Here is a 24,821-nt window from a genome sequence, read left to right as displayed (position 1 = left end):
TGCAGAAACCTTCCCTAAGGTTTCTTTGAGTAGCACTCGCCTCCTCTATGATTTATAAAATAGTACTGACCTCTCCTAGAAACTAATTGGGGGCTATTGTTGTCAAAAGAGTGTGTGAATTTACCTAGCCACTCCCAATTATTTGTGGTTATGTGATGAACGAATTTTACAAAATAACGAATATTGCTTGTGAAGATGGAGTAAATAAGCTAATTAATTACTAATTAAAGTATTACCCTTTAAAAAATGTTTAGTAACTTAAACAAATTGTTTGGTATTACCATTTCAAAAATGTAGACGAATCCAGGGCAGGGTTAGAAGAAGTGTAACCGGGGGACAAAGTGTTCAATTCGTCGGGCGGTTACTGACCATGGAACCATGGAAACCTACCAAGTAATTAACCAACATTCTGGTCCAAAACCGTTGGACAAATCTGCTCGACCAATCCGAACTAACCATGGAACGGATTGTAACCGGTGGAGAAAATGCAGAATTCGTCCAACGAATTCATGTCGGACTTCATTATTTTAATTTTAAATGATTTTTTGTATTTTAAGTTATTTTCTACTTTCTAATATCTATCTGGATCTTTTACGTAGACATGCGAGACGGTTGTACAAGTACTTGATGCGCTTTGTAGCACAATGCTTTTCAAGAGACGTACGTGTTTGGGATCCACCAGCAGTTGTGAGATAGAGTCATGAGCGAGCAACGAGTTTGTGATAAGTATATAATTGGGAGATTCGCTCTTGATGAACCTGTTATTCATGTCGGCACTCCATGCTCTCATAGTTATCAGATCTAGGAGAGTAGTACGTGCTCGGATCAATCAATATAAATATCAACTCCCTCAGACTACGTACAACACCACTAATTGTGAAAAATTTTGAACCTACGTACTAAAGTATTGGACTCCAGATCGAGGACGAGTAGAAATATATCTGTGAGCCTGATCGAGGTCAACAAAGAGGAATTCGTCTATGATCCCAACCAACTAGGAAGAAGAGCCCATATATGGTATTGGCTCCGCCAAATTCATCTCCTATCAAATTAGAGGTTTCGCAAGTTATCCTCCTAGGACGAGAAAATAATAAATTTGATGAGACTATTATTGTTGAAAAATTTTCCCCGTGAATATTTTTCGTCAATTTAGTCGCTTTTATTGTTTTTCCGCAGCAAGAAAATATTGAGTGTGTTTGGATAGCCAAATAATGGTCAGTAATTTTTTGTTTATATCACAAATACAATTTCCAACACATCTTTTTATCTTTCCAATTTGTATGGACAATGGAAGGTGGTGAAGTTGTAGGGTTCGACATCTTTATACAAGTTCCAGGATTGCAAGAAACTTCATATATTCATAATTGGGTGCTTGGGTTTTCTTCTCATGGCTCATACATCACACTCCGTCATGGAACTCAAGGGTAAGTTCTTTTTAATGGGGAAATTTGATATAGAAAAAGGACTCCTGGGATTCTGATCATATTCCTCATCTACATCAATATTGGTTAATTTAGGGTTCTTAAGATATTTTCCATAGTTTTATTACTTTTTTTTATTTGTTTTGTTAATTAGGATATTTATTATTATTGTTAGTGTGATGGTGCGAAAAATAGTTGAAAAAGGCAGCAAGAGAGATTGAGGTTAATTGCCGAGTTGAAAGGTTGCATGGGCATGCCTTATAATGTTGAAGTCTTCTGTCCATGCAATGTTATATGGACTGTAGTGCTTTTGTTTCTTTTCAGATTAGGACTTGTCTCCTATATGTAGGGACATGATATGATAGGACTATTGTTATAAGACTTTTGACATTATTCTTGAAATTTGAAACACTTGATGTGTCTTGGATTCAATACCTAGATTGGATTTTTGTTGAATCTAGACAAGATTTGGGTTGAATTTTGGAATTTCTTTTGGAGTTTGGTTGTGAATCAACCCTTGCTTTTTTCTATGAACTTCGTACGTGAAACAAATCCTATTTCTACATTTCCACTGCCGTGTCATATATAGTGTGTTCACGAAGGCATAATTTGAGATTGAAGGAAATGAACGAAATACTCTAATGGAAAAGAAAGTAAGAATAGGGTTTTCTGTCTATCATGTTTGGTTTAAATCTGGAAAGAAAATAAAATATACACAAAACAAATTGTTTGATCGGGGAAATAATACAAAGGAAAGAATAGGATCATGTGTCAGATACATTTTTGTCCATAACTTAACAAAGTCAAATTGTGAACATATTTTAACAATTTAACTTTTTTTTTCTTTCTTTTGGCGTTTATCCTTTGATTCTCATGAAAATTGTATCAAATAATGATATGCCAAAATCAATCAAACATTTTTTTATCTTTCTAATTAGACAAGACGAAGAACTAAAAAAACTATTAAAATTTTAAAAAAATCCTAGAATAACAAATATTTTATATCTAATAGTTTCATGTATTGCTTAGTAAGGTTTAGTGTAGTATGGAGATTGTGTTAAATAAAGTTACATGAATCATAAATAAAGAAAAAAGGAACTTCTAAGGAAATCATAAATAATATTATTCGTCTCTGACTCCTTTCATTTCATTTTTGCTCATTATACATGGAAATATTATATAATTAAAGCTAATCCTTCCTTCCCAAATCCAATCGCTTCATTTTTCTCCTAAAAAATGAATTAAACAACAAACATCTTTTCTTTTCTTCTCTTCCTTTATAGTCAATTACAGTTTATTAGCCTCCTACATAAAGGAAATCTTTTATTTGCTCAGACAACAAAGCATAAATCAATCATAACTACCGTAAAAAATTACGGCGGCTTACATTTTTGTACACCGGTTTCGTTAGTTACCTCCTTGCATTTTCTTGCATGTTGACATTCACCGTCAATTTCGAACACATACATACACTGCTCTAAAATTTCGAAAGGTATAATAGGTAATCACTTGCAAACATATTTACAGCGTCCACTTTCTTCTATGCATACCCATAAATAATATTGTATATTTATAATACATCAAGATTGTCGTTGCCTTCAGTCTGGTTCATATTTGTTTCAATCAGTTCTAGATCACTTGAAATTAAAAGATGAACTTAAGAAAGATCATTGAAAATAGTATAGGAAGACAGAGATTTGAAACAGCATTACATTCGGATTAAACAGGTGAAGTTGTCATACTTTTGCAAACAGTTATCCACAGTATAATTGGATGCAACACTCGGTAAGCAGCAGGTAAGAAATAAGAACAGATCAAGGTACTATTTCTAGTCCAAAAAATAGTAGTAAACAGTTGACTATTATCCACCAACAGTAACCGGAGCAATTAACAGTTGAGTGCTAAAATATTCGGCAACTTTCCAGCCAGCCAAGGGTTTGGAATTAACCTCGCATCATCACCATGCCGATCCACCAGTTGACCTCCTTCTATCAGTAGCCGCCTCTAGTAGTTCACCAATGATGGGAGGGGTTGAGCAAAGGCCAAGCATCCACGGAACGCAGCAGGATCAGCACCAACGTACTGCGAAGAGCCAACAATCTCACATTTAAAGTCAAATCACAAATTCTAATTAAGAAGAACCCAGTTTTTGGCAGATATAACTTTACATACAGCTATGGAAGTTGATGCTCTTTAAAATCTGCTGCGAAGGCGAGAGAGAGTGTGTGTGTGTGTCAGAGTATATGTGAGAGGAAAAGTGTGTGTGTTGGGGGCTGATAGAATATAATGAGAAGATTTAAGTGATGTAGAGGTATTTCCAAATAGTGCGTGTGCGTGGCTCGAACGGTTAAAATGTTGGTTTAATAGGACTTTGCCCCCTGAAAATAGGGTAATAATAATTTAACCCCAAGTTCAGAGAAATGGGGATTATGCCGTTGCCTGGTACATAATTCATTATCAATAATAAATTATAATTAATTGATACTAGATCTTCCCCATTGACTAGTTACTCAATTAATAATAAATTATCATTAATTGATTTTTCACTAATAATAAATTGGCATTACTTTATCTTTCCGGGTAAACTTATTCTACCATAGGTCTTTTGTAGAAAAATAGATTTAACTTCTTCTTCTTCTTCTTTCTTCTTTCAATGTAAGTGGGAGGTCTTGAGTCTCGAACCCAAGATCTGGATCTCTCATTTACACGTACCACTCAACTTATTCATTTCCTTAGAAAATAGATTTAACTTATTATAAATAAAAACATAAATATGTTGACAACAAGTCTCCTTAATTCCTCTAATTATATATTTTCTTTAGAACTTTATAACTACCAATACATAGTTATTTATCCCTTTAATTAGTTAGAAAATATCTTAATATTAATGTTATGTGATCATGTGGGCACATAGAATTCTAACATTCTCTCACTTGCATGATAGTACAAAATTAACTTTGTGGATAAATGATCACATAAACAATACTAAATTAATGAATAGTGTAAGGTGACAATAAATTATGTCTATCCTACACACTCTCATTAGAATGGATCATAGCGCTTATGTATCAATTTGATGAGGATATTTCCTTTCATACCTCACAATTCTAAACACTTTAATGTAAATAAACGAGGAAAAAATGGACAGAACAAAAGTTACATATAGACCAAATAAATTTACTGTCGCCAATTTAGATGAAAATTGATTCACTAATATTTTTTTTTTCTTCTGATCAAAATGTGATTAGTAAAAATATATTAATAAGATAACAAGCTGTTATACATCACCTTCAATTTGCAATCAATATGCTAATTTGATGTATGTTTTTTATTTGGAGTAGAAAAATGTTGGAACGGTGATTATGCCCTTGAAACATAACTAGGGGGCTCAAAGAGCATCTTACTATTTAGAACGGTGTCTGTGTTTAATCAAAAACTATTTACTCCTGACCATTAAATCATTATAAATCAAGGTAGGAAAAATGTACAAAACGTCTTCCACATTTTTATTGTTTGAATTTTCTGCTCCCCAGAATTAAGAACCATCCAATTTCTGTCCACCACAAAATTAAAACCCATCAAAACAGTCCTAAATCCAAATTTGCTCCACGCAAAAAGGGGTAAATACTAAATAGTAGTAGAAGTACTGTGAGAACCCGAAAATGTTCACATTTTTCTAGGCATTATTTTATTTTTGCCTACATTTTTTTTATACTTGCCTTTAAAATATTAAAGTTTCTATGCATTTTTATAAGCAAGTACAGTTTTAAATCATTTTCCTAGTATAAGTTAATGTATATTAAATTTGAAACACGTTATAGACGTGGGACTCGCTAGTGTGATAAAATTTTGGTGATTAAGTGATTTTTGTGCTAAGTATTTTTATTTTACATGATGCTAGGAGATAATTAGAGGTTAGTTAGATAAATTAACCATTGGAAGAAAGAAGATAAGCTTGAACCATTTAAAGTGCCACGTGTCGCGACACGATTGGAAGTTGGACTTGCCTAATTTTTTTCACCTTTACTAAAAACCAATTTTGACCCAATTTTCTTCTATCTTTCTTTTTCTTGGCCGGCCTTCTTGAGGAGCAAAACAAGAGAGGAAAGTTCTTCATTTTCTAGCTTCATTTCTTACTCAAATCTTGTGTTTTAACCAACCAAATCACAAACCACACCATACAAGTGGTCATTAAGGAAACTTAAAGGTGTTGGTGGATTAATTTTGGAGGAGGAAAGACTAAACTACCATCTTTCTTGAAGTGTCAAGGTACCTTACTTGGAAACTTTCTCTTTGATCTTGCTAATGTCAAATTAGTGGCTTTAGTGGCTAAATATGTTGATTTGTGGTAGGTTTTATGGTTGAAAGTGGAGTTTTGTTGGAATTTTGATTTATTAGTGATTTTTCTATTTTTATATCATAATTATTGTTTAGTCATGGATTGATGGCTTGTTATAGTGTGAAATGGAGATTGGTATATGTTGGATATGATTAGTTGGGGAAAATTTCTGGTTTGGTGCGGAAATTCCAGTTTAGGGTTTCATTTTACCCTGTTCTGGCCGGTTCTGTTCGGCCATGATGGAGGCCGAATTAGGTTTAAGTTAAAACATGAAAGTTGTAGCAAATGGTGTTAACTAGGTGCCTGAAAAAGTTCAGCTCCATCCGAGTACTGTAGCATATGAAATGACCGAAATATCCTTGACTGCCCATGAGCCTTGTTTCGCGAACAGATTTCTGTTTTCGTGGAGATTTCTATTTTTGACCATGAAAATGCATGATTTGGCTTTGGAGGTCTTCATAAGAAATGTAGGTATATGTCTTGGCTTCGAAACACCATAAGATTCGTTTCAATCCGATAAGTGTAGCTTCAGTTGTGGTTGTTACGCCGAAAGGTGTTTTAACGCCTATGATTTGTATGTGAAATTGTATTTGATTTGGGATGAGATTTGGTCTTTGATTGTAGGATAGAAAGTGAAGAAATTAAGGAGAAATGCTGTCCTTTTATTTTCTTGAAGTTTGAATAAGTAAAAGTGAGATTGAAATGTGATTTGGGAATGTGTTGGACTTACTTTTCTTAGGCTCACTTAGGTCCACTTTAAATGGTGTTACTTGAACTAGATTCCATTTGAACTTGTACCTTTTCGCATGGTGAATGTGACAACCGTTTTAAGCATGATATTTAGTTACAAATGTCAAGTTTTGAACTTCAAATGTTTACTCATTTTCTTTCCGAAACAAAGAAGAATTGCCAAGGGTTTCTCGGCCGCAAACCCTAATTTTATCAAGCGAGGTTTTAGGTGTGCATTTAGGGTTTGTTTAGCTTCCTTTTCATATGATTTTACCCAAGACACTTGTTATACGTTATTTCTTTGCATATGAGTTAGTTTCGGACCAAACGAAGAGTTTTACGAAAATTTGAACAACTGTCTTTTCATATCCGGCCGTATTTTGACGTGACACTATTCATTTATTTTTCAATGGAATTTTCTAAAAACCTTTTTAGTATGGTTTTATGTTTGATTTGGGAAAACTCTTAATTACTAATGTCCTCTAATCTAAATATACACTTTTCACTTTAAAACTCATATTTATGTATTGCTCTAGTACGTATTTGGATTTTTTTGAAGAAGCTCGGAAGCTTCCCCCGTGGAGGTCAATTGTGTATTTGTCCGCCCCAGCATCAGGTGCGTGGAGGGGGGCCTCCCCAGGATTCGAACCCTGGTCCTTGTGTATAAGGGTCTTGGGGTTGAAGTCCTGGTACCACTTGGGCTATGGTTGAAGCATAATGTGTTTTTTTGATTATATTAGGCTTCATTGGTGATTGAGGGTGTTATCCAGAAGGATATTTTGGACGTTATATTGCGTAAATAGGTGAGTGTTCCTTGTTTGTTATATTTTTCTTGACTTCATGGCTGGTTGTTATTGTTTGATAATGTGTTAAGTGCTCTCAATGATTGCCAAAACGAGTTTTCTAGACGAGTGTTTACTTTATCGTACTCGACCTAAATGAATATGAAGTTTTCAATAATTTAATGATTGAAACGTTACTTGTGCATGAATGTAACCCTTTTGGCTGAACTGGGTCCTGCCCTTCGTTACTGATCGACTCGAGCCAGAAGCAGACTCGGTCGGGCAATTTAGTGACCTTGGGTGAACGTTTGGTATACTCGAGTATTACCTTATAGTCTGGTGGAGCCTGACCAACGTCTAGGAGGGGGTGAATGAAATGAATGAACGAATGTCAATACAAATGAGGGGTTTTACTTACAAAAATGCATTTTCAAATGATTGGAGGAATAAGGGAATGAAAGGAGAATGATTGAACGAATGAATGAATGGCTCCCTGTGAGCACGTATCCTTTTAATGAATGTGTTATTATCGCTTTATATTGTAACTGTTTCTTGAATTATTGATACTCTATGTTTAATGTATTGGATTGATTGTTTGATTATATGTTCGGAACCTCACTGAGCTTATAGCTTATTCCGTTAGTTTTGTTTTCCTTAACAGGGGAAGACGAGCAAGGACGAGAGCTTTGTATAGACTAGTTTGGTCTAGTTCTTTGAATTTTTTTTGTTCGCCCTAGTGCTTGGCACGAGCTGAATGTATGAAGAATTGAGAACCTTTGTATATTCCATGTTTGTACTCCCCTTTAAGATAGAAATGTATATAAATTTCACTTTAAGTTTCGGATGGTTGTTATACTTATTCTTGTGGTTTTACTACAGTTTTGATTGAGATATGACTGGGTCCCGGCGAGAGTTGGGCAGGCGATCCACCAAACCTTTTGGTTTGCCTTAGGGGGAGGTGGAGCTGTCACAAGTACCAGAATCAAACAGACCCCACCTAGTATACATAATTAGTCCTGCACTAGGAGGCGGTGTTAATGCCCAGGATTTGCTTAAGTCGGGAACTTGGTTTTAGGTGGGAATAATAATTAATATAGCAGTTAAAATGGTCTTCCCAAATAAAGTTTATTAAATACCATGAATTAGGAAACACATTATAGAATATATATAAATTACATTCCAAAGTACATATAGTCCAATTTTGCTAAAAATAGAAAAAGATCGAAAGAACTTAGTGCGAAGATTGGAACAAAATCAGCTTTCAATGCTCCAATAACTAACTACTCAAAAGAAGAATAGGCTAAGCTGCATCCATTTCTGCCAATCTTATTTGCAGCCTTCTCTCAATCATTGATCGCGTTACGTAGACATGCGAGACGGTTGTACAAGTACTTGATACGCTTTGTAGCACAATGCTTTTTCAAGAGACGTACGTGTTTGGGATCCACCAGCAGTTGTGAGATAGAGTCATAAGCGAGCAACGAGTTTGTGATAAGTATATAATTGGGAGATTCGTTCTTGATGAACCTTTTATTCATGTCGGCCCTCCATGCTCTCATAGTTATCAGATCTAGGAGAGTAGTACATGCTCGGATCAATCAATATAAATATCAACTCCATCAGACTACGTACAACACCACTTATTGTGAAAATTTTTGAACCTACGTACTAAAGTATTGGAGCTCCAGATCGAGGACGTGTAGAAATATATCTGTGAGCCTGATCGAGGTCAACAAAGAGGAATTCGTCTATGATCCCAACCAACTAGGAAGAAGAGCCCATATATGGTATTGGCTCCGCCAAATTCATCTCCTATCAAATTAGAGGTTTCGCAAGTTATCCTCCTAGGACGAGAAAATAATAATTTTGATGAGACTATTATTGTTGAAAAATTTTCCCCGTGAATATTTTTCATCAATTTAGTCGCTTTTGTTTCGACAGGAGATTATTTACCTAAATTTATTTGCTTACATCACTATTACGATTTCCAATACACCTTTTTATCTTCCCAATTACCTTTTTATCTCACATACATCACATCACAAAAAGTGCTACAGTAATTATTTCAAATAATATTTCAAATAATCTCCTATCCAAACAATTGTTTTTCCGCAGCAAGAAAATATTATTATTAGTCTTCATGGGAAAATTATTTTTAATAAATTTTCTCACAGTGACAATTTAATTTCCTGTGAAGACTGAGAAAGTTGAATACCTTATCAACCCGATTGGAAGAATTGTGCTTGTTTCTTCTCATCATGCATGGCTCGTACATCACACTTCTTCGTGGAACTCGAGGGTAAGTTCTTTTTAATGGGGAAATTTGATACAGAAAAAGGACGTACTCCTGGGATTCTCATATTCCTCATCTACATCAATATTGGCTAATTTAGGGTTCTTAAGATATTTTCCATAGTTTTATTACTTTTTTTAATTTGTTTTGTTAGGATATTTATTCTTATTGTAAGTGTGATGGTGCGAAAAACAGTTGAAAAAGGAAGCAAGAGAGATTGAGGTTAATTGCCGAGTTGAAAGGAATGGGCATGCCTTATAATGTAGAAGTCTTCTGTCCATGCGATGTTATAAGGACTGTAGTGTGGCATAAGATATGGCCACGTTTTATGGAGCAAAATTCTCTAATTAGAAGCAAAAGATCCTGTGACTGCTACAAAGTATTTTTATTTTTCTTTTAGGGTTTTGGTGTGCTTTTGTTTCCTTTCAGATTAGGACTTGTCTCCTATATGTAGGGACATGATATGATAGGACTATTGTTATAAGACTTTTGACATTATTCTTGAAATTTTAGACACTTGATGTGTCTTGGATTCTATACCTAGATTGGATTCTTGTTGAATCTAGACAAGATTTGGGTTGAATTTTGGAATTTCTTTTGGAGTTTGGTTGTGAATCAACCCTTGCTTTTTTCTATGAATTTCGTACGTGAAACAAATCCTATTTTTACATTTCCACTGCCGTGTCATAAATAGTGTGTTCACGAAGGCATAATTTGAGATTGAAGGAAATGAATGAAATACTCTAATGGAAAAGAAAATAAGAATAGGGTTTTCTGTCTATCATGTTTGGTTTAAATCTGGAAAGAAAATAAAAGATACACAAAACAAATTGTTTGATCGGGGAAATAATACAAAGGAAAGAATAGGATCATGTGTCAGATATATTTTTGTCCATAACTTAACAAAGTCAAATTGTGAACATATTTTAACCATTCAACTTTTTTTTTCTTTCTTTTCGCGTTTATCCTTTGATTCTCATGAAAATTGTATCAAATAATGATATGCCAAAATGAATCAAACATTTTTTTTATTTTTCTAATTAGACAAGACGAAGAACTAAAAAAACTATTAAAATTTTTAAAAAATCCTAGAATAACAAATATTTGATATCCAATAGTTTCATGTATTGCTTAGTAAGGTTTAGTGTAGTATGGAGATTGTGTTAAATAAAGTTACATGAATCATAAATAAAGAAAAAAGGAACTTCTAAGGAAATCATAAATAATATTATTCGTCTCTGACTCTTTTCATTTCATTTTTGCTCATTATACATGGAAATACTGTATAATTAAAGCTAATCCTTCCTTCCCAAATCCAATCGCTTCATTTTTCTCCTAAAAAATGAATTAAACAACAAACATCTTTTCTTTTCTTCTCTTCTTTTATAGTCAACTACAGTTTATTAGCCTCCTACATAAAAGAAATCTTTTATTTGCTCAGACAACAAAGCACAAATCAATCATAACTACCGTAAAAAATTACGGCGGCTTACATTTTTGTACGCCGGTTTCGTTAGTTACCTCCTTGCATTTTCTTGCATATTGACATTCATCGTCACTTTCGAACACATACATTTACTGCTCTAAAATTTCGAAAGGTATAATAGGTAATCACTTGCAAACATATTTACAGCGTCCACTTTCTTCTATGCATACCCATAAATAATATTGTATATTTATAATACATCAAGATTGTCGTTGCCTTCAGTCTGGTTCATATTTGTTTCAATCAGTTCTAGATCACTTGAAATTAAAAGATGAACTTAAGAAAGATCATTGAAAATAGTATAGGAAGACAGAGATTTGAAACAGCATTACATTCGGATTAAACCGGTAAAGTTGTCATACTTTTGCAAACGGTTATCCATAGTATAATTGGATGCAACACTCGATAAGCAGCAGGTAAGAAATAAGAACAGATCAAGGTACTATTTCTAGTCCAAAAAATAGTAGTAAACAGTTGACTATTATCCACCAACAGTAACCGGAGCAATTAACAGTTGAGTGCTAAAATATTCGGCAACTTTCCAGCCAGCCAAGAGTTTGGAATTAACCTCGCATCATCGCCATGCCAATCCAGTAGTTGACCTCCTTCTATCAGTAGCCGCCTCCAGTAGTTCACCAATGATGGGAGGGGTTGAGCAAAGGCCAAGCATCCACGGAACGCAGCGGGATCAGCACCAACGCACTACGAAGAGCCAATAATCTCACATTTAAAGTCTAAGTCACAAATTCTAATTAAGAAGAACCCAATTTTTGGCAGATATAACTTTACATACAGCTAAGGATACATACATATATAATAATCTAGTATGTATAGGAATTCATAAACAAATGGTCTTAGAAATCACAACAGCCATTTCAAGAGTACAAAATGTGATTTTTTTTTTTTTGTTTGGGAGAAAAGCAACAAAAGTAGAAGAAGTTGGTTGGAGACCTACAATAACAGTCTCTACCAAGATATAGAGACCAGCAGCACAACTGGCCTGCACAGGGTGCTCATGAAGAACTATAAGCTCCAACGCAACAGAACCAGAATAAATCCATATGGATTCAATCACCACACCAAAATCCTCAGCAAGTTACATGAATCATAAATAAAGAAAAAAAGAACTTCTAAGGATATCATAAATAATATTATTCGTCTTTGACTCCTTTTATTTTATTTTTGCTCATTATACATGGAAATACTATATAATTAAAGCTAATCCTTCCTTCCCAAATCCAATTGCTTCATTTTTCTCCTAAAAAATGAATTAAACAACAAACATCTTTTATTTTCTTCTCTTCCTTTATAGTCAATTACAGTTTATTAGCCTTCTACATAAATGAAATCTTTTATTTGCTCAGACAACAAAGCACAAATCAATCTTGAAGAGAGATACTATGAAAGTCAAGATGAGTATGAGTACCATTAATAAGATAAGCCTGATCAACATATTACAAGAGAACATGAAAGCAATTGAGTTTAGATAAAGCAATTGATCGATGAATTATTAAAACTCAGTCTGACAGAGAAAACTGATTAAATGCCTCGATACATTGGCTGTGACATAGAAAAAGATGAAGAGAATAAATGCAAGCAGAGTTAAGAAAATCCAAAGCAAAAGCCAATCCAAGAAGAAGATGGAGAGAATAAATGCAGTTAGAGATGGGGAAATCCAAAATAAGAGCCAATTCAAGGTTTGATTATGCTCTAAAAATCTCATAAATCCAAGAGAAGCAATCACAACACGAATCACAGAAAATGCCTAAAACACCTCAGTACATGGGGACGTAACATAAAAGAAAATGAGGAGAATAAAAGCAAACACGGCTAGGAAAACCCAAAGCAAAAGTCAACCAGGGTTTGATTATACTCCAAAAATCTCATAAATCCAAGAGAAGCAATCACAACATCAAGAACCACGATCATAGTACATTTTAATCTCCATATTGCCTACAGAAACATAATATTACTTTAGACCCAAATTTGTAGATACAAAACAAAAATCAAAACAACAAAAGAGTATTTTTTAGTGGTACAGTTATAAGACCAAAAAAAAAATTCACGTTAATGAGATAACAAGAAAAACTAGGAAAATTTATCGATTTGATGATGAATTTGGTAGGTAGTAATAATACTAGCTAGTATGAGTGTGTGTACTTGTGTGTGAGTTGGAATATGTGAGTCTACGATAGGTGTATGGGCATAGATTTGTTTGATGTCAACCGTTGATCGGGAAGCTTTAAGATCATGAGGCTGTTTTTTCTATTAATTCTTTCTCTTTAGGGGCCTCTTTTGTCTTTTCCCATCCCTTTCATGGATTTTTGTGTCCTTTCACCAAATTTGCATAGATTTTTTGAGCATTTCATTTTTTTTTTCTTGTGCCCCAATTATATGAGCGCATATTCGTCATGATATTAAAAGTAGAAAATACATGTGAATAGGGATGGCAATGGGGGCGGGTGCCCGCGGGTGCCCGCCCCGCGGGGGGCTCACGGGGCGGGGGTTGGGGCGGGGGGTGGGGCGGGGGCGGGGGTATACTCCCCCGCCCCATCCCCCGCCCCGCCACCCGCAAAAAAAAAAAAAAATATATATATATATATAAATGACTATATATTATATGTAAGTTAATTAGTTATAAACTTATGATAATGATATTATTAGTTAGATGTATTATATAATGTATATTAGTTTATGTAATATAATTGATATTATCAATTATATGAATAATTATACATGTCTACTAATAGAATTTATTAATTAGTTATACTAAATTTACTAATACATTTATACTAAATTTCTAATTACACTTAATAGAATAACACTTTTTTCTCAAAAAAAAGCACAAACACAATGATGAATTAGTGATTGCATTTGTACTAAAAGTGAAAATTTGACTATTTTAGTTATATTTATTTATCATATTGGATTGTATTCAAATAACTTCTGTTTGATTGTTTTTATGAGTTTCAATTGTAAAATTACAATGAATAATAATTTGGTGATGTGTTGATATTTTAGTACTTGATTATTTATTAAAATTTAATTATAATAAAATTATATAATAAAATTTTATTAACCCCCGCGGGTGCCCCCGCGGGGGAAGCGGGGCGGGGCGGGGCGGGGCGGGGGGAGCGGGAGGCGGGGGACGGGGCGGGGGACGGGGGGAACTAATAGACAACGGGGCGGGGGACGGGGGAGGGGTCCCCCGCCCCAACCCCGCCCCGTTGCCATCCCTACATGTGAACAATACCATAAGTTTTAGGGATAATTATAGAAATTTCTCTTGAGGTTTTTAATAATTTCATCTAGTACCCTCTTGTTTTAAATATTACACTTATCTCCTCTATTACTGGCAAATTATCACACTAAGCCTCACTTAAGACTCAGTTTACACTAAGCCTCTTGTTTTGAAGCTTTTTCTTTTCTTTCTTTTTTCTTTTAGTGCCTTATTGTCTTGTATAATCTTCTTTTCTAATCAATAAAAAAGTTAATTATTGCTCAAAACAAAAAAGAAAGTTTAAGTACCATGCAAATTTATTCATTACATTTTGTTTTTCTTCTTCTTCTGATTTTTGGCTAGTAGCTTGTGATTATTGTGGTGGTAATACAGATGGCAAAAATGGGTATTATGCTGTTGGTGGTGGTAATAGTTCTAACATTTAAACGAAAGGCATTGAGGTAGTTCTTCTCTTCTCTTCTCTTCCTTTGTGTAGCAAAATCGTACTTGAAATTTGAGCTATTCATAGGGTTGTTACCCAAACAACAATAATAGGGAAGGTAATTCTAATATTCAAAATTGAAGGGGTGTTATGCAAAATTCACATAAACATTAAGGGAAGTTTCTAAAATCATCACTTAAAAAATTTTGAAGCACACTATTGCATTTGAGAAGTTATGTTTTTGGAAATATGAAAACAGATTCAGCCAATAACCTTAAACACTTGAATTCTCATTTTGGTTTCTAAATTGTAAGTTGGGACACTTTAGTTTCTAAACTTTTCTTGATTTCCTTTTGGTCCCTAAACTATAAATTAGGGCATTTAGTCTCTAAATTATGCTCCAATTCTTATTTTGATTCCTAAACTCCTTCTTTCTTTCTAAATTTGGAATTTTTTTTTGGCTACAGTTGCTTCTCACTTGACTAGTCTTCCATTAAGTTTGGGTATTGCATTAGTGATTGTACTTAAATGGCACGAGTTTTACAGTTTAGAGACTAAAATGCCCAAATGTATAGTTTAGGAATTGAAGTGAGCATCGGAATATAGTTAAAGGGTGCAAAATGAAATTTATCCCTTATTATTGGGTACAAATGAATATGCAAGTAAGACACTGAATAAGAAAATCTAGTGCGGGTTAGAATGATAAATATTAGTATCTCAGTTAAAGGCAAAGCCTCTTCCCGGGGAACATTCTTACCTTGGCCCCAGGACCCTGCCGCTGAATTGTGACACAAAGCATGCGTAAGGGCAGAGCCAAGTATCTATTGCCACTCCCACAAACATTTTTTGCACGAGCTCAAGCCCATTGCCGACAATTTCAATCAAAAGAACTTGAAGCATATTTAGAAGTAATAAAGATTGAAACAGCTCAACTAATATCATAAAATTAAGCAAACAGAAGGAAATTATAACTGATTCTAATTATCATCGTGCCATGTATTAATGAATTTTAATAGACACAGCATTGCCAAGACGAGGTTATATCAAAGAATAACACTATGAACATCAATCCCTTTTTTTTTTTTTTTTTCATCAATATGGGGAATGGGAAACCTGTCCTTGACAGTCACCTCATCTTTGGGTCAACTGTTAAGCTTTTATCTGTAGGTTCAAGGGGCAATTACAAAAGTAATCAGTGAACTGAAAACTGTCGAGTATCATTTTATGTTGCTTTTATTAAGCTACAGTGAGAGCACTGCAAGGAAACTACGTACCATTATATCATTTAGGGGTGTGTTTAATAAAACTGAAGTTTGGAAACTGAAGTCTGAAATTTGAAATATGAATTCATTAAATTATTAAATTGTTAATATTAAATCTAATACCTTTGAGTGCATATCATATTTAATAATAAGTGAATAGTTTATCTTTTAATACTGTCGAGTGAACTGAAAACTGTCGAGTATCATTTTATGCTGCTTTTATTAAGCTACAGTGAGAGCACTGCAGGGAAACTACGTACCATTATATCACTTAAAGTACGTTTAATAAAATTGAAGTCTGAAATCTGAATCCATTAAGTTATTGAATTGTTAAATATTAAATCTAATACATTTGAGTGTATATCACATTCAGTATAAAGTAAATAGTTTATCATTCAATTTTGAAAGCAAGTTTTATTTAGAAAATTCAGTGCCACTTAATTAATTCAGATGTTCAATTTTTGGTTACCAAACTGAATATGCTAAGATCTGAATCTCTTAAATTTAAGTGTTAAATTGAGTTATCAAACAAGATCTTAGTTTCATTAATAAGGTTAATAACTACCTAAAAAAAATAGGGCTAATAAGTAATTTAGCCAAATCATGACTATAGAAATTCTTACCCTTTTAACAAGAGAGAACTTACAAAGCCAAAAGACTTGTGCAAAAGTTTGATGGTCTTCAATTTTAACATTAATGGCAGACATATCACTAATGCCATTGTTTCTCTTGTCAATCGATAGCATTTTTTCAACCCATACATACATAAAATGCATGCATTAAACCATAAAGCAACAAAATTTGAAGTCCCAAAACAATATATATATATTCAACGAATTTTGAAATCACAAACCATAAAATGCATGCATGCATGCATTAACGTGTATTAGATCACAACAACGAACTTGAAAAATGAAGACCCCCAAAATCAAATCGAATTCTGACCTCGGCTCACAAATAGCTACCTCCACTTCCCAATTTATTTCCACACCCCAGCCCAATTAGAAAACCTCTGCGGATTAAAGGCCGGCCCAACAATTTTTTAAAAAAAAAACCACACCCACAAAAAAAAATAAAAGCAATCAAAAAAATTGTTTACTCCTCTATCTTTGTTGGCTAAATCCAGTATAATATTTTTTGCTAAAAAAAAAACCCAGTATAAATTTATGAAATTTCCAGACCAGCCTAGTAGGAGACTTGTTATGTTTTTAGGCCTTGGCCATTATTGTAAATTAACTGCAAAGATAAGACCACGTCACATCCTACAACATAAAAGACAAATTTTAAAATAAAAAAAGAGAATCGTAACTACTCTAATAATAAGATAAGAATAAGATGATGAAACCTTAGCAGTGGCGAAAGCGGCTGTGCAAAGCCAATGGGCATAGTGAAAGCGGTGGCTGTTATCTCCGGCGGTGACAGCAACAACAACGTAAGGGGCTCTATCCAATTCCTCCAAGACTTCAATAGTATTGGTATGCTATCCCTCTCTCTATCTCTCTGCCTCTTCTTCTTCACTTTCAGAATCTATTAAGTACAGTAGTATTATTCTGTCTACATAGCCTCAGTGGATTGATTGATTATATGTAACCATGAAGCAGGGGGGGCGGCGACCCTTGTGAAAGGAAGAATAACAGGCCTTACTCCAGGCCTCCATGGCTTCCATATTCATGCTCTTGGTGACACCACCAATGGCTGCAATTCCACTGGTACGTACCACTCCCTTCTTACCATGCTACTCCTATTTCACTATCTCCTTATATGGGTCTCCAACCCCCTAATTCAAACGGGGCGTATGCAATATATGTAGAAGAGTTCAATACTTCGTTTGTCTAAGCTAATTTCTGATTTGAAGTTAAACCATCTGATTTTTAACATGTTACTCTGCAGTTTTAGTTCATTTTATTATGAAAGACTGCATCTTTCGCTCTGTTTTTTTTTTGGGTATCTAAATATATTTACTCAGAATTCCTGCATAGCATATAGGATTAAGTCGTGTAGAGTAGCTAAGCCTTAGGTACAGTGTGAGGCAATTACCTGGGATATCTGAAATGGTTGTTTTCCCCCTTATTGCGGAGGATTCCCAGCCTCTCTTAATTTCAGAAAAAGTTGTATTGAAAATCTGACCATTTTGAGCTCAAGTCCCAAGTTTTTTAATTTGGGCCCTTGCTCCCGCATATGTTTACAGAATAAGGTTGTCATTCTACAAGGTTCTACCCGCGGTAACGATATTATAGGTGACAAAAGATTCATGGGATTAAGGGCCTGGAATAAGTTTGCTTCAGAGATTTGTAATAAGTTTTTCTTCTGTTGCTCTTACGTTTCAAAGAGCCATAATGCTTGATTGAGAGAAAGGACAAACATATACACTGTTTAGAAGGATGCTTAGTCACCCCCACATAAAGGTATCCTTTCTATTAATTAGTTATGTTTGAGGCTGTTGGCGCAGTTGGCTTGCCAAGGAGTATGGTTGCTTTGTGAATGAATGTGTACTGTATGAGTTTAGAATTCTCCTGCTGTTTTATGTATGGCTGTCCTTTTTGTGCATCTAAAGCTGCTAAATAACCAGAAAGAGATGTAATGTGGAGCTGGTTATTACGTTCTCTCATCAGGTTTGTTTAGCTGCTAAATAGCGACTCTTTGAAAGTCTGATATCTGCCCATTTTGTGATGTCAGGGCCTCATTTTAACCCACTAAAAAGGGATCATGGAGCACCATCTGATCAAAATCGTCATGCCGGTGATTTGGGGAATATTATTGCTGGTGTAGATGGTGTGTCATGAAAGACTTGTATCTTTGGAAATGGTATTAGCTAGTCAAACAGGTTTCCTTTTCTTTCTTTTTTTTTTTTTTAAATTTATTTTCTTGCTTTGCAGGGGTTGCTGAGATCTCAATCAAAGACATTCAGGTATGGTATTAGCAAGTTGTTCTGCTGTTTAACAAAAGATAAACTTGTTTCCTTTATCCATCTTTAGATAGTTGTGGCTTATGTCCTAGTTTTCAAGCAATGCTAAAAGGTTGAAATGTATCAGTTAACTTACATGGTGAGGTCTTATTGATGTTAATTAGGGAACTTGACATATAATCCTTTAAAAGCAATGTATAAGAAATGGTTGTCTCTAGTTCAGGATTGTTCTCTTTTTTCTTTTGTCCTTTAATTTTAATATCTTTCAGCTTTTCTTGCTGATAGATTCCACTTACTGGTCCACACTCCATCTTGGGGCGCGCAGTTGTTGTGCATGCTGATCTGGATGATCTGGGAAAAGGTATGTTTATTTGGATTAGGGTATAGAAGGTGATAACTTAATTATTAAACGCTAAATAGTAGTTTTGCAGTTTTGTGTTAACTGTGAGAGAGCATTTTTGACATCTTTTTGCTTGAGTTTCCTTGAAAGTATATGGTGATTTAAAATATATTGAATCTCCCTTGCAGTTCTTCTTGTAGAAAAATTTGATCTGCTGATAAAAGTATAAAACTTTTGCCATTGAAGTGTCTATGTCTTTCAGTCCTTGTCACAAGTTAATTAATATGTGATAGTTTCAGTTCATTGGATTCAGTAAAAAAGGTTTATCTACAACTTGAAATTATTGTGTTGTTGGTAATAATTGAAGCATACAACAGGTGGACATGAACTTAGCAGGACTACTGGAAATGCTGGTGCGAGGGTTGCTTGTGGTAATTGCACTTGCTCCCATTTTTCTACTAGCTTTTTTCACCTTGTATCATCAAATTCTCTCCCCCCCTAGCTGTTTTCTCTGAGCCAGTCATTCTTTCCTCCGCGTGTATGGTATGGTGGCTCAAAATTTGATTTTATGCTGTGCAGGGATTATTGGGATTCAGTCATCCGTCTAGGATTTTGCCCAAGCGGTCATCCTTTCCGTTCTTGAAGATGTTATAGAGCTGCTTGGCTGTTCAATTCAGTGGTCTATCCAAATGGGAAAAAATAATAACAGGAGTTGTAATCAACAACTATAATCAAAATTTTTGGCAAATTTATGATTTTACTAACTATTGCTATTCTCCAATGTGTGTGTGTGTGTGTGTGTGTGTGTGTATGTACATATATTTAGATTTCAATGTTTATTTAGGTTATTTAATAAAAAATTAAAATCACTAAATCGGTGAATCAAAATCTCTTCAGTTGCTTCCAAAGAAAGGACCGGATGTACTGGAGACACTCCAAATCTGGGGTGTATACTGTGAAGTCAGGCTATGCTCTAGCTAAGCAGAGGAAGAAGAAACTCCAGAGCGAAAAAGGAAAGCAAGAGGAGTCGAGTACTGAGCCTAAGAAGGATAAAGTTTGGAAAGGTCTGTGGAACCTGAACATTAAGTATGAGCACAAACATTTTCTCTGGAAATGCTTACAAGCAGCACTCCCGGTTCAAGAAAGCATATTCCACAGAACAAAAATGGGTGATCCTATGAGCAGATGTTGTGGAGATGGTGGGATTCCCTTATAGAAGCATGCAAAGTGGAGAATAGAGCGGGACACTTGGAACTCACAGTCAATATACTTTGGGAAATATGGAAAGCAAGAAACAAATTCATGTTTGAGGGAGAGAGAATCTGGAAAAAATGGAGGACCAACCAAGACAACAAATGATGAACCAAAGATGGACTCCTCTGCAGTGTGATACAATAAGAATTAGCACGGATGCTGCCATGTCTGCAAAGAAGGTCAGAACAGGACTCGGGATAGTGGCAAGAAACTGGAATGGGGAACTAGTAGAAGTGAGGGCAGTGCAGGAACTAAAGAAAGGATGCAGCAATCAAACAGGCTCTGCTAATGGCAAAAGATGCAGGATGGGCGAAAATTGAATTGCAATCTGACTGTAAAAATGTGGTCAACATGATGAAAGAAAGAAGAACTGGGGTCCAGACAGTGACAACTATAGTGGAAGGCATCAATCAGCTAGCAGACTGGTTTTCGGTTTGCAATTTCAATTTTGTCAGTAGGAAAAGGAATTGTCTGAGTCATTATGTAGCAAAATTTGCGTCAACATTAGTGAAGAATGTAATGGGGAAGCTTAGCTTTCCCCTGTGGCTCAAACAAATGGCACAGGATGATCTGATGGGCAGTTGCCCAGATTTGTAGAACTTTTGTAGTACCAAATTTTGTTAATACATGATCGTTTTTGACAAAAAAAAAAAAAAAAAAGAATTTCTAAAACCTGAGCATCAGTTTGTAATGACACCCTTTTTATCACCAATTTATTTAATCAGAAGACCACTTATTTCACATAAAATTTTGTTAAACAATCTCCCAAATTCGTAATGAGCCCACAAGTAAATTCCAGGTTACTTGCCTAGATTAACTTTAATTCCGTAATACACTACCAAAATCCAACAAGATGCAAAATACTTTTCTTCCTTATTGTCACCATCTAAACAGTCAATTTAAACCCCACACTGTGACCTCCTTAGACAACAGTCAAATCTCTGCACGGTTCCACTAATTTCTTCCATGTAGACTGGTCCAAAAAACAACTTCCAAATGAACCATGGGGTGCAATATGCTTTCTTTTAAATCTTCAAATTATCTAGACCCTGAGTTTTGGTTTCTGATTAACCTTTCTTTCTTTTCTGCATTTGTTTCACCAGAGCACTACTTATCTACCATAAAACTATTGAGAATGGTCCAACATTATAACAAACCCACAAATAAATTCCAAATAACTCATTTTCATTACATACAATCCAACATAATCTCAAAATCCAAAAAGATGCAATACATAAATCCTAGTATCCTGATCTGAATATTCAATTTAAATCCTAAAATCCAATGCATTTACATAAGGATCCTATATTTGCAATCAAAGGAACTAAGCTCTGCACAATCAAACAGACTTTTTAATAAAATTAGTATGCTCTTGTTACTTATTGCAATAAACCCAGTAGAATGGTAAAAAACAACCTCCAAATGAACCTTGGGTGTTATATGCTTTCTGGTAATTCTTGGGATTTTAGAAACTATGAGCCAGTTTCTAGTAGACCTTTTTTTCTTTTCTCCATAACACTACTTATCAACCATAAAACAGTCTGACAATATTCCAGATACTTAACAACCCAAATAGATGTAATTCACCATCATGAGATAGAATCCAACAAGCACATATAAACCATCTGAATATTCAAGTTAAACTCTAAAAGTGCAACGCCCTTACATAAGAGTCATATATTTGCCATAAAGGAACTCAACTCTAGATAAATCTACCAACCCATAATAGAGGCTGTAGAATCTTGTTACACTTTGCCATAAAGCCTGTAGAATGTTAAAAAACAACCTATAATAGAACCTTGCTGCAATATGCTTTCTTCTAATTCTTGGGACATTAGAACCTAAATATCAGTTTCAAATTGACCTTTTCATCTTTCCTGCAGAACACTACTATGTTTTTAACAATATTTCAGGTCTTTAACAACCCAAATAGAGTCCGAGTAACTCACTTAGATTAAATTAGAGTCCAACAATGTTTTAGAATCCAACAAGATGTGCATGTACTTTATTCCGCCTTCCACCCATTTGACTGCTCAAATCAAATTCTAAACTTCAACAACAATGCATAAGAGTCCAATATATGCCAGCAAAGGATGAAACTCTGCACAATTCACCTAAGTTTTTACCAAGCCTAGTTAGTTTGTTGAGGTTTGCTTGCTGCCTTAAACTGAAAACAGCCTCTAAATGGACCTCGGAATAGCTTGCTATTGTAAATCTACAGCATTTATAGAAGCTGATTTGAAATACCATTTTTGTTTTATCCATTAATTCCAGCACAATACTACTTATCTACAATAAGTCATTGACAATACTCAAAATTTGTACAAACCCACAGATAAAATACCAAGTAACTCACCTAAATTACATAGAATCCAAAAAGATGCAATACTAGTTCCTCATGTCACCATCTGGACATTCAAGTTAAATCCTAAAGTGCAGTTTCCTTGTCTACAAGTCCTCTAATTGCTTGTAAAAGGACCAAACTCTACACAACACCAGCAAACTTATAATCTAAAAACTATCTTATGCCTTGTAGAATGGTAAAAAGACAGCCTCCAAATGAACCATGCTGCAATATGCTTTCTCGTGGTTCTTTAAAATTTCTAAACCTTTAACTTTCAGTTTCTAATTGACCTATTTTTCTCTTCTCCAGTAGACTACTCATCTACCATAAATGCTTGTAAAAGGACCAAACTCTACACAACACCAGCAAACTTCTAATCAAACTCAGTATGTTCTAAAAACTATCTTAAGCCTTGTAGTATGGTAAAAAGACAGCCTCCAAATGAACCGTGCTGCAATATGCTTTCTTGTAATTCTTTAAAATTTCTAAACCTTTAACTTTCAGTTTCTAATTGACCTATTTTTCTTTTCTCCAGTAGACTCATAAAATTCCTTGACAGTATTCCAGATTTTTTATGAATTCAAATAGAATCCAAGTCACTCACCTAGACCAATTAGAGTCCAACAAAATTTTGGAATCCAACAAGATGCAGCATACACTTTGTTTCAACTATTGCCCATATGAATACTCAAATTAAACGCTAAAGCAAACTTATAATCAAACTCAGTGTGTTCTAAAAACTATCTTAAGCCTTGTAGAATGGTAAAAAGACAACCTCCAAATGAACCGTGCTGCAATATGCTTTCTTGTGATTCTTAAAATTTCTAAACCTTTAACTTTCAGTTTCTAATTGGCCTATTTTTCTTTTCTCCTGTAGACTATTCATCTACCATAAAATTCCTTGACAGTATTCTAGATTTTTGATGAATTCAAATAGATTCCAAGTCATTCCAGATTTTGGAATCCAACAAGATGCACCATACACTTTGTTTCAACTGTTGCCTATATGAATACTCAAATCAAATGCTTAAGCTAATCAAATGCTTATGCTAATCAAATGCATACGAGTTCTATACTTGCCGACCAAGGACAAAACTCTGCATGCTTCACCTAACTTCTTACTAAGCCTACTAAGTTCTGGTTACCCTTTGCCTAAAACCTTGTTAAAAAAAATCTCCTAAATGGACCTTGGTACAATATGCTTTCTTGTAATCTTTGGAATTTCTAGAAGCTGAGTTTCATATTCGATATGCCATAATTATTTTCTCCATTTATTTCACCACTGTACTCCTTATCAACCATAAAATCATTGCCAGTACTCAAAACTTGTAACAAACCCACATATATATCCCAAGAAACTTGGATAGAATCCCTAAAGATGCAATACATAGTTCCTCGGTCACCATCTAGACGTTCAATATAAATCCTGAAGTGCAATGTCCTTGTATATCAGTCTTCTAATCGCCTGCAAAGGATCCAAACTCTGCACAACACTAGCAAACTTCTGACTAAACTTTTTCTGTTCTATTTGATCATTGCCTTAATCCTTGTAAAATGGTGATAACACTCTGCACTAAGCTCTATTTGATCACTGCCTTAATCCTTGTAACAACACTAGCAAGCTTCTAACCACACTTACTATGTTCTATTTAATCATTGCCTTAAGCCTTGTAAAATGGTAAGGGCAAAAAAAAACCCCCCAAATTACTTTTTTCTTGCAATTCTTGGGATTTCAAAAACCGAAGGTTGAGTTTCTAATTGACCTTTTTTTCTCCTGAGCAGTACTTATCTGAAATCTATTGACAATATTCCAAATTTTTAACAAGCCCAAATACATTCCAAGTGACTCACCAAGATTAAAGAAAGAGAGTCCAACAAAATCCCCGAATCCAATGAGATGCACATATACTTTTTTCAACTAGTGGTAGAAAGTCATTAAATGAGAGTCCAATATTTGCATGCAAAGGACAAAGTTCTACACAATTCACCTAACTTCTTACTAAG

General features: G+C 34.6%; 2 protein-coding genes across 6 annotated transcripts; both read left to right on the top strand.

Moving 5' to 3' along the window:
• Window positions 1–17,276: 17,276 nt before the first annotated feature.
• LOC113692557 (superoxide dismutase [Cu-Zn] 2) lies at window positions 17,277–21,072 on the top strand. 5 transcript variants are annotated; one of them, XR_011816315.1, is made up of 8 exons: window positions 17,283–17,449; window positions 17,573–17,683; window positions 18,651–18,746; window positions 18,851–18,882; window positions 19,165–19,240; window positions 19,597–19,650; window positions 19,799–19,933; window positions 20,117–21,072. XR_011816315.1 is itself a non-coding variant. In XM_027210977.2 (7 exons), exons 1-7 carry the CDS (start codon window positions 17,353–17,355, stop codon window positions 19,825–19,827), a joined length of 495 nt encoding a protein of 164 aa, XP_027066778.1. In that variant the 5' UTR covers window positions 17,283–17,352; the 3' UTR covers window positions 19,828–21,072. The 5 variants fall into 5 exon arrangements, 3 of the variants coding, with proteins under 3 accessions (XP_071910155.1, XP_027066778.1, XP_027066779.1); XR_011816316.1 differs by having other exon boundaries at window positions 17,279–17,449; window positions 19,149–19,240; window positions 19,799–21,072; XM_027210977.2 differs by having other exon boundaries at window positions 19,799–21,072.
• LOC140008901 (uncharacterized) lies at window positions 20,551–21,070 on the top strand. The gene is made up of 2 exons (XM_072053810.1): window positions 20,551–20,652; window positions 20,753–21,070. Exons 1-2 carry the CDS (start codon window positions 20,551–20,553, stop codon window positions 21,068–21,070), a joined length of 420 nt encoding a protein of 139 aa, XP_071909911.1.
• Window positions 21,073–24,821: the final 3,749 nt, after the last annotated feature.

The sequence above is a fragment of the Coffea arabica genome, chromosome 6c (assembly GCF_036785885.1).
Source record: "Coffea arabica cultivar ET-39 chromosome 6c, Coffea Arabica ET-39 HiFi, whole genome shotgun sequence".
Lineage (NCBI taxonomy): Eukaryota > Viridiplantae > Streptophyta > Magnoliopsida > Gentianales > Rubiaceae > Coffea > Coffea arabica.
The sequence above is the reverse complement of the archived record's forward strand: the minus strand, read 5'-3'. Positions and strand labels throughout refer to the sequence as shown.

Excerpts from the sequence above, each read along its gene's own strand:
- LOC113692557 (XM_027210977.2), top strand. The coding sequence starts at position 17,353 with ATGGGCATAGTGAAAGCGGTGGCTGTTATCTCCGGCGGTGACAGCAAC. Across the intron at positions 17,450-17,572 it reads CCAAGACTTCAATAGTATTG|CAGGGGGGGCGGCGACCCTT; the intron begins GTATGCTATCCC and ends GTAACCATGAAG. Across the intron at positions 17,684-18,650 it reads CAATGGCTGCAATTCCACTG|GGCCTCATTTTAACCCACTA; the intron begins GTACGTACCACT and ends TTGTGATGTCAG.
- LOC140008901 (XM_072053810.1), top strand. The coding sequence starts at position 20,551 with ATGGAGGACCAACCAAGACAACAAATGATGAACCAAAGATGGACTCCT. Across the intron at positions 20,653-20,752 it reads CTGCCATGTCTGCAAAGAAG|GCTCTGCTAATGGCAAAAGA; the intron begins GTCAGAACAGGA and ends GCAATCAAACAG.